Genomic DNA, 10,838 nt, shown 5'->3' on the forward strand with positions numbered 1-10,838 from the left:
GCAAAGTCACGCTGAGGTGTTACATTACATCATATGGTTGTGACTCGGTTTTTAGCATTACTTTTCAGACTTAATTATTAGTGTTGCTTTTTGTACTCTTAAAACTGTCATATGAAGACATTTTGATGGTATTATGACCTTATATTTGTATATTTTTATATATATTTGATGTTAATGTCACCTTATATTTGCAAGCTAATAATGTATACATTAGAATCATCCAAATGATTAAATATATATTCACGTAAGCTCTATTCTGTGGACCAAATTAATGGACATTATTTTGCTGCTGACATGAAATCTAAGTCAAGTGTGAAATCAAGTGTACAGACCACCAACATAAGAAACATTTTATAATTTATTAAAATTTTTATTAAAAATATCTATTTAAATGCAGTTTTGTTTTATTTTTTCCTCGTGTGAATATAACAATTCATTTTAAATATTAACAGAAACTTAAATTTATATGATATACAATATATAATGTAATTTTATAATATAATGAAGATTTATGTCTTATTTTAGCGTATACAGTTAAAGTCAGAATTATTAGCCCCCCTTTGATTTTTGATTTTTTTTATTTATTTTTTAAATGTTTCCAAATGATGTTTAACAGAGCAAGGAAATTTTCACAGTATGTCTGATAATATTTTTTCTTCTAGAAAAAGTCTTATTTGTTTTATTTCGGCTAGAATAAAAGCAGTTTTGAATTTTTTTAGGAACCATTTTAAGGTCAAAATTATTAGTTATTAGAAATGAGTTATTAAAACTATTATGTTTAGAAATGTTGAAAAAAAATCTGCTCTCCATTAAACAGAAATTGGGTAAAAAAAAATAAACAGGATGGCTAATAATTCCGAATTCAACTGTATTAATAACAATTTACACATTTAAAAAAATAAATGTAAACAGCCTAAATAGATTTCTTGTCAGATGCAAAGTAATTTCCATTCATTTGGTCTACAGAATAGAGTATACGTGAAAATATATTTTATAATTTTGATTATTCTATCATAATGTACACATTTTTAGCTTTTTATTGCTTATAGCAATGTAAACAAAAAATACAACTAAAATTTAGGATTAGGAAGTGCTAATAGCAGCTTCAATTCATAATTTGTACAACACAGACCACACATAAACAAATAAAGCTACACTTACAATAAAATAGGCATTAATCTGTCTTATTATTAATAATATTTTGATGTATTGTATATTAAAGTGTTTTATATTTATATATTCAAGTATTATGCATTGAAGGCTAAAATGTTTATCAATTTGTGTAATCTTTATTGAAATAATAACTAACATTAAAAAATAATAAGTTAAATTTATTATGTATTTTTAAAAAAAAAGACAAATTTGACAAGATTTTGTAAAATTTTACAGCAGAACACAAAGATCTAGGCAAAATAATGCCATACCTTTTAAGAAAATAATTCACAAGTCATTTATAATCAATACAAATATCAAATATATCAGATATTTTAAAATATGTCACTGCAAAAATCTTGAGGGACTAATTTATGCTTATTTTACAGTACACAATATAATTATTTTTTTCATTAGACTGATAGATAAGTATACTTGTTGTACCACAAAGAGCATACATAAAATATACCTATGATTACAATAAAACATGCGTTAATCAGTCTTATTATTATTAATATTTGTGGTGCATTATATATTAAAGTCTAAAATGTTTGTACATTTTTTGTAACAATTATTAAAGTAATAAAAAAATTAACAAAAAAATCTGTATTATGTATTTAAAGCTAATTTGTTTATTGATTTTTTAAGAATTAATAACTTTAATTATTATGTATTAAATATTTGTACATTTTTTGTAGCTTTTTTGAAATAATACCAAACATATTAATAATTTAGATTTAATATGTATTTAAGGTATAAATAATTGTAAGGTATAAACAATATTTGTTATTTTTCATTATTAAAATAATACCTAACACAATAATATTGAAATGCTAATATAACTTTGCATTCATCTACAGTACAGTACTTTTCCTTTAAAAGAATGTGATGCTCCTATCATGACGTATACCTGTATTTAATATTCTGTTATGTGCTTGGGAGTGAACTCTGCCCACAAGGCATTATTATTAACCCTGGGTTTATTACCGGCAGGTGACAGGCTTGTACTGTGTATAAAGGCAGATGACGTAACGCAGTATGTACTGTACACAGACCGATGAGTCTTATAGAGCTTCCTAATACTCTCTCCATTCAGTGACTCTATATTTCTCTGTCTGTTTAGGTCCACTTCTGGAAACTGGTCCTGGTGGCCCTCGTGGAGACCCACATCCATGTCCTTATTAAAAAGTGCAGAGGCTAAAATCCTGGCCTGTAAGATACCGGCTCTCATTACTTCACTTTATTTACACTTTACTTCGTTGTTTGCACAGAGGTTCTGGACAGAAATTCATATCTGGCACTGGCATACTACTACATTCTTTAAAACACAATGTATTAACTCATACGCTCACCGGCCACTTTATTAGGTACACCTTACTAGTACTGGTTTGGACCCCTTTTGCCTTCTGAACTGCATTAATCCTGTGTGGCATAGATTCAACAAGGTGCTGGAAATATTGCTCAGAGATTTTGCTCCATATTGACATGATAGCATCACGCAGTTGCTGCAGATTTGTCGGCTGCACATCCATGATGCGAATCTCTCGTTCCACCCCACCCAAAAGGTGCTCTATTGGATTGAGATCTGCTGACTGTGGAGGCCATTTGAGTACAGTGAACTCATTGTCATGTTCAAGAAAGCAGCCTGAGATGATTCACACTTTATGATATGACGCATTATCCTGCTGGAAGTAGCCATCAGAAGATGAGTACACTGTGGTTATAAAGGGATGGACATGTTCAGCAATACTCAGGTAGGCTGTGGTGTTAACACAATGCTCAATTGGTATTAATGGGCACAAAGTGTGCCAAGAAAACATCCCCCACACCATTACACCACCAGACTGAACCATTGTTACAAAGCAGGCTAGATCCATGTTTTCTTGTTGTTGATGCCAAATTCTGACCCTACCATCTGAATGTTGCAGCAGAAGTCGAGACTCATCAGACCAGGCAACATGTCTACATGTCTAAAGGCATGCCATTTGATTGGCTGATTAGAAACTTGCATTAACAAGCTTAGGTTGTTGGACAGGTGTACCTAATAAAGTGGCCGGTGACTGTAAATGCGCACACATACCTACAAAACATATTCCAGCTAAAAGATTTGATTTAAGACAGTCTTCGCTAATGGAATAAAGCACCTTTGTACGTAATATTAGTTTTTGCCAATGTTGTATGGATCTTCCACCCTGACAGTAGGGTTTCAAAGCAAAAATAAAGGATCAAAAAAAATACATCGCAGCTGCCTTTTTCTTTTTCTTCAAGAATTGGGAAAACAGTTTATTCATTGTACTTTACCTCTGTTCAGTTATTTTGTTTGCTTCATTAATTAGCCATCATTAACTTATTCTTTTGTTTTAATGCTAGTTTACCATAACATAAAACAACATTATTATATGTTAAAATACTTTCGACCAGGGATTGATAGACCAAAGTCAGAACACTCAGAAATATACTCAAATTGCTTAACTTCCTAGTTAAACCTAATCGCTGTCTTGCTTTCTTGTGTATGTGGGGTATTTGATTTATAGAAATGTCATGGGGTACTTTTTAACTTTATATTTTTTATATATGTCCAGGTATCCGGAATGAAGTTTGGTCCAGATTCGTCACTTTGCCAAATCAAACCAGAATATGGACCCTTAAAGTCACCAATAAGACTACGCGAAAACAGAAAGAACAAGGTACAACTTCCAGTCGTCTTCATTTGTACAACCTCAACGCTGAAAAGTTAAGAAAATGCAATAATAAGAAGAATATGCAACTTTTTGTTAACAAACGTAAACTACTAACAGTGTTTTCACCAACAAACCAAAACGGATAGTTCCCCAAAAAATAAAATTACTTACCCTTAGTTTATTCTTTCTAAACAATTTGAGTTTTTTTATTATTATTCAGTTGAACATCAAAGAAAATATTTTGAAGAATGATGGAAACCGATAACCATTGACTTCCATAGTATTAGTTTTTCCTGGATGTCAATTATTGCAGATTTCCAATATGGTGGGTCACGCCGATCACTCGACGCAGAAGTATAAACCAGTTGTTTGGGATGCAATGACATGCAGTCAAATATTTACCTGAATGGATCCACAACTTTTGATGCTCATAAATTATAATAAAGGTCCTTGTGCTGCAGGAATTGGGAGGTTTGCTGAAGGTGCAGCTGCTGTGCAGCGATGGGTTTGCGTCTTTAATAAATGATGACAGTTCACGTTCATTGATTTATTCATACGAATAAATCCATATGAAACGGTCACTTAAAAGTCATGTCTCATCTTCAGTTTCAGGCTCAGGTGCACTTTTCACTCACACTACAAGCAAAGAGCATAGAAACACCGTGAGGCAACAGTCTAGTGCAATTTGGGAAACAACATAGAGGGCGCAGCGGCCATTTTGGACTGAAAATTCCAATAGAACAACAGCATATTATAAGTCTATAAAATAATCTATTAAAAGTGCTGATGATTGTGATAGTAAGTGTTGTATTGTCATCTTTCAGGTTGTATCTCAGCTTTAATGCGCTTTTTAAATAAAAAAAAAATTAAAAAACAAAGCAGCTGCTTGACCGACACAGCAGTAAGATCCAATGGACAGCCGATTGCTTTCACTCAAAATGGTAGAATCCGAGGCTGTTGCAGGGCGCTGCTGTAGCAATGGACCGTTCTATTGAGTGTCGCCTCTTGATCATTCTAAGCTCTTTGCTACAAGTATATTGTGCCAAAGCCCAACTGTACCGCACTCTGGCACACCTTAGGCCAGAGCCGGCCAACTGAACCACATTATGTGTTCTTTTTTAAACATCCGGTTAAAAGAACAACTATTTTTACCATAGAACACAAGATACATATTTTATTTTAAGAAACATCTGCTAAAAAAGACTTCTGCTTTGTTCTTTAGTTTAAAAAACACAGATTTCTTTGCAACTTGAAAAAGCATCTATGAACACTTTTCTTTTCTTGGGATATAAAGTAAGCCCCTGCACTGTTCAGCTCTATAGCATGCTTGGAAGTTGGTTTATAAGGGATTTGTTTTTTCAAATGTTTTTAAATCGTGAGCTGACCAGTAACTTTTAATGTGTAGGCTGGCTTCTTTTTTGCTGGGGATACTGTTGCCCCTTTAAAAACTAAATAAAATATTAATAAAAAAAAAAAAAAAAACTTGCAAATACTGTATAAACCTTAGGATGTTTTCCAGTACTGGGTTGCAGCTGGAAGGGCATCCGCCGTGTAAAACATATGCTGGAATAGTTGCAGGTTCACTCCACTGTGGCGATCACTGATAAATAAGGCACTAAGCAGAAGTAAAATGAATGAATATATCATAGCATAGCATTATAACAGATGATTTTGGCAGTTTTAAAATCTTGACTTTTCTAAAAATCTCTGTAAACCTTAAAACTGGTTATCATTCCATGTCTAGTCCCATCTTGTTCAGTTGTATTTCTTTATTTTTTGGTTGTATTTCACACATAAGGTGATTGTCAGATATTCTACATCTGTCTCTCTCTACAGCCGCTCAGACGCCGCTAGTGATGGTCCATGGGTTTGGCGGAGGTGTTGGCCTCTGGATTCGTAATCTGGATGCATTGAGTCGTTCTCGACCTGTTTATGCCTTTGACTTGCTGGGCTTCGGCCGCAGCTCTCGGCCCTCCTTTCCAGCTGATGCCTCATTGGCTGAAGAGCAGTTTGTTTCCTCCATAGAGCAGTGGAGAGAATCAATGGGCCTTGAGCGCATGATCCTATTGGGCCACAGCCTGGGCGGTTATCTAGCAACATCCTACACCATCCAATACCCAGAAAGGTGTGTTAAAAAGCCTTATATAAACTCATTAATGCCAACAACTTACAGTAATAGCTTTCATCTAATAACCAAAGAATCCTTTATTGGAAATTAAATGTCCATTTTGACACATTTTAGAGAATTAGGCCTCATAAAGTCCACATAAACCTGAATCTGCAACGTTTTTTTTTTTTTTTGTTTGTTTTTTTTTTCATAGTGATGCAGTTCCTAAAAAAACAGAATATTAAATGACAGAACAGTGGGTGTGGCTTGTTTTTTGTGTGTATTATTTGTTGTGTTTTGATCCACTAGAGTGAGTCACCTGATCCTGGTGGACCCGTGGGGTTTCCCTGAGCGACCTCAGCCTCAGGTACAGGGGTCAGCAGGTCAGGGGTCAGAGGTGAAGAGGGTTGGACCTCCACGCTGGGTGAAAGCGCTGGCTTCAGTCTTCAGTTTCTTCAATCCACTCGCTGTCATCAGAGCAGCAGGACCCTGGGGTGAGAAGAACATCATGACAAAGACTAGAAAAAAATACACTGATGTGTGTTTACTATATCCTGACTGAGGATGTGCTTTGATTAAAATTTCTATACATTAAAAGCTTCATTTATGAATAAAATAAAAATAATAATAATATTAAATAATAATAACAATCTGCAGGTCCAGGACTGGTGAACCGGTTCCGTCCCGACTTCAAGAGGAAGTTTGAGGATCTGTTTGATGACGACACCATGACACAATACATTTACCACTGTAATGCCCAGAACCCCAGGTACAGCACAGTCATATTAACATTGGCTTTCTAGCTATGCTTCCTCCGGCAGATGTAAAAGCGGTTGTGTGCTGTTCTCTGTTCCATCAGTGGTGAGGTGGGATTTAAAGCCATGTGTGAGTCTCTGGGCTGGGCAAAGAGGCCGATGGTTCAACGAGTTCATCTGCTGCCGCCGTTGATGCCCGTCAGCCTGCTGTACGGCTCCCTCTCATGGGTTGACAGCTCCACCGGGAACACCGTCGCCCAGATCAGAGGCAAAAGCCCCACCAGCGTCACTGTGAGTCTCAATTCACAGCATGTGCAAGAGAGTAGTGATGCACCGATTTTTCATTGCAGATTTTACTTCGTATTCTTCAAGCAAATTCAGGGCTCTTTTCTTCTCCAGTCTCACCCTAAAGTCAAATTTAAAAACTTTCCAGGTTCATTTTTTCATCTCAAGCGTGGCAGAGAACATATGAAGACCCCTTCCGCCAAACGTGGGCTAATGACATTGAGGGCTTTAGGCACATAGTACATGTTTAACAAATAAATTTGCTTTAAATTGTCTAAATCCCAGCGTCAGCACATTTAGAAATAACAGTTGTTTGCAAAAGTCGCTAAACGCCACTTGCCTTTGACAGCAAAAGTCGCTATATCCAGAGAACCAATCAGAAGACGTGTATCCAATCATATGTTTTCAATGAAGCAGCACACTGATACACTGGCTTTATAAGGAGACTATTCTATTCCGCTTTCGATTTCAGTTTTACAGTGCAAAAAATGCTTTTCTTAATTAGATTTTTTGTCTTGTTTTTAGTCCAAATATCTAAAAGTTCTTAAATCAAGAAGCATTTTCTAGACAAGCAAAACATATTGTCTTGCTTTAAGAAATAATATGCCAAAATGAAGCGAGTTTTTCCTTAAATCAAGCTAAATAATCTGCCAATGGGGTAAGCAAAATAATCTTATCACAAATCGAAAAACAAGACTATTTTGCCTTATAAGCCTTATGCAGCTCAAACAGGTCATCATTACGCCGTCATTGCCAAGGAAAATAAATAAAAGTATTACTCTAATGCCCAGATTGCGCTGTTATTCCTGTATGAAATTTAGTCATTTTTTTAAAATTCTGAAAATGTATTTACATGAGCAAAATGGTTATTTGTGTTATCGCAGGCTGAATCTGCTGTGATTTTATTAGAAATAAGAACTGCTGCATTTTAATCATAATAACTTGGGCAGTTCGTGATTTCAGTTAGATTGTAAAATGTCTAAATATAAAGTAAAAACTTGATGATCTGACTTTAGCTGTGTGAATTATGCTACACCAAACAACTGTTCAAAACAGACGCAGTAAACAGAATGAATAAAATGCGAATTGACTCTCTGCCAGCAGGTGGCGCTTATAGAACAGCAGGAATCAGTTTCCTTCAGTACAGCAAACAAAGCGTGAGATCATTTAACAAGGAAAAACAGTCTGTTTTCTGAAGGTGTTTTCCTTATAGATATTTTAATGAATCCTGCCATGCTTAGTTTGATATTTAGGGTTTTCTACCAATATTTCTATAATAGTTTTTCATATAATTCACACGCACAATTAAATTAACAGATGATTAAGTATATTAAATGAAGCCCTTGTGTTGTTAAATTAGCATATAAGCTTTCTTGAGCTTTAGATTTTCAGAGATCGATTTTCAGTGAAGAATTCATTTTTTTCCAAATTTTCTTGTTTATGAACGTAAGATTTTTAATGTTTTTTTTAAATTTTCTTCCTATCAAACCTAAATTTATTTAATTTAAAACACAGTGATATATATATATATGGACTGTCTTAGCAACTGGATAAATGTAAAGTAGGACAAAGCAAAATTGTTATATGTTAAAATTGCTTTATAATGTTCTCCACTCACAGCAATACAACTTTACAATGAGTTATTCAATACTTTATTGTTATAATTATAATTATCCATATCGGCAATGACTGTATTTTGGCATTTTTTACAGACCACTTAAAATCCAACTTGGAAATAATTTCTTTCTTTATTGGCATTGATTGTTTTGAAATTCAAATGGCACTAACATGCTTGTGTCCTTATTTCTGTAAATATGGCTGTCAAGCCAGGATCTTGATGGTTTATTGTGGGTTTGTTGTTTACATGAAGAAATCTGTGTTACAAGTTAAACACAAACTGTAATAAACAATTTTATTTTTCATTGAAATAGTTTTTGTCTTGCATTTACATTAATTGTACATTTTAAATTACCATTTAAATTACCAAAATTACAAGTTTCAGTCTTTTAAATGTGATTAATCGCGATAAAAAAATGTGATTAATTAGTTATTTTTTTAATCGATTGACAGCACTAAGATAGATATTGATCGATTGATTGATTGATTGATTGATTGATTGATTGATTGATTGATTCTAGGGGGAATTTGATGTGTCCCCAATGCTGGTCGACACCACTCTCCGGCACATTTTGCACTTCAGGGCAAACTTTCAGTAACAGAGCTTGACCAACTAAGTGATGGGCCGATGGCAGCGCGTGTCTGTGATGTACATCATCATGCAAGTGACATCACGCTCTTTCTGACAGCTGAGCACGGAACGTCATTCAGTGACAAATTAAAATATATAAGTTACTATACATATCATAAAATATAAATATGCAAATTTATATCGAAAAACCGGAAATGGGTTTAAAACTCATTTCACCGTTGTTGAAAAAAAAAATCTACGATATAAATTGATATTGAATTATTGTCCAGCCATACTTTAAAGTTATTATTTTAAATTAAAAACACTAACAGTTATTTAGTTTACATAGTAAATATATATATATATATATATATATATATATATATATATATATATATATATATATATATATATATATATATATATATATATACCTGTACATTTTACTATTTTTGCCCTATTGACTGCAAGTCTACTAAGTATTTTCTTTGTTGTACATCTTTGCTCTATATTCAGCATCTCTGTCCTCTGTTATTACCGTTCACACACTTTATTTGTACTACAAATGATGTACTATATCATGTACTATGGCTAAATTTAATTATTTGATTTATTTATGTTTTAATCAGCAACATTAGCTATATTTAAGGCAAAACCTATACTAAATATACAATATATAACATGCATTCATATCGGTTCCTAAGCAAACATTCATTGTACAAAAAAAACATACACTGAAAAGAGTCATATATAGTCTTTTAGTTTGATTAATGATAAATAGTCTAAACTATGACCAAATTACAACCAAACAAAACATTTTAAAAAATGGTGCATCCCTACAAACAGGCACATGTTTAAAATTCAGGTTGGACTTTTTTTAATAATAATCAATGGCTTTTCTCTTTGCAGCTTATTGAAGATGCTTCCCATCACGTCTACGCCGACCAGCCGGAGGAGTTCAACCGAGTGGTTGAGAATATCTGTAATACGGTGGACTAAAAACTATCAGACAGGACGGGATGCATATTTGCATTTCTGTCCAGTGTTTGTGGGATCAGACTTATAGACACTTACAGACAAAGCTATTCTCAGAGCTTGTCTCTTCATAGTTTCACTGTTTGTGGCCTTTTAAAGTGGAAAGGCGCAATGATTGTACTGCAGAGTTTAATGGAAGCTGGTATATTTGTATTTCTAACCGATATTTTATCAGACGTCTTTTCAAGCATGCACTGATCAAGTCATGCAGTTAGTAAAAGAATGCATTGACAATGCTTAGACAGTCATATTGACTAAACGAAGTTTGTATTTTATAATGTGCACATCTCAATTACATTGCTGTACCTTTATGACAGTGTCTCTGCTCCTTTTTTTAATAGCTCTTAACAACAATGGTGAGAGACAGAGGCGCTAAACGTATGGAGCCAGATTAGTCTCAAAAATAATACATTTACAAACTAGAATTTATCCACAATACAAGTCACATTCACAAAATCCAATTCATAAGTTCAAAACACAACTCGTAAATACACAACTCCAATTCGTGAGTTCAAAACACAACTCAAAAATACACAAATCCAAATAGTAAATTGAAAACATGATTCATAAATACACAAATCCGATTAATGAATTTAAAACATGATTCATAAATACACAAATACAATTCGTAAATT

At 33.7% G+C, this 10,838-nt stretch overlaps 1 protein-coding gene across 3 annotated transcripts in view; it reads left to right on the forward strand.

The window, feature by feature from the left end:
- Window positions 1-10,514, forward strand: part of abhd4 (abhydrolase domain containing 4, N-acyl phospholipase B) — a 10,891-nt gene extending 377 nt beyond the window's left edge. Inside the window, exons 2-9 of one of the 3 annotated variants that reach the window (XM_005163599.6) lie at window positions 2,146-2,188; window positions 2,276-2,364; window positions 3,735-3,839; window positions 5,670-5,958; window positions 6,250-6,434; window positions 6,598-6,709; window positions 6,800-6,986; window positions 10,078-10,514. In XM_005163599.6, the coding sequence (XP_005163656.1) occupies window positions 2,146-2,188; window positions 2,276-2,364; window positions 3,735-3,839; window positions 5,670-5,958; window positions 6,250-6,434; window positions 6,598-6,709; window positions 6,800-6,986; window positions 10,078-10,167 (1,100 nt within the window). In that variant the 3' untranslated portion in view covers window positions 10,168-10,514. 3 annotated transcript variants of the gene reach the window in all.
- Window positions 10,515-10,838: the final 324 nt, after the last annotated feature.

This window comes from Danio rerio, chromosome 2 (assembly GCF_049306965.1).
Source record: "Danio rerio strain Tuebingen ecotype United States chromosome 2, GRCz12tu, whole genome shotgun sequence".
Taxonomy (NCBI): Eukaryota; Metazoa; Chordata; class Actinopteri; order Cypriniformes; family Danionidae; genus Danio; species Danio rerio.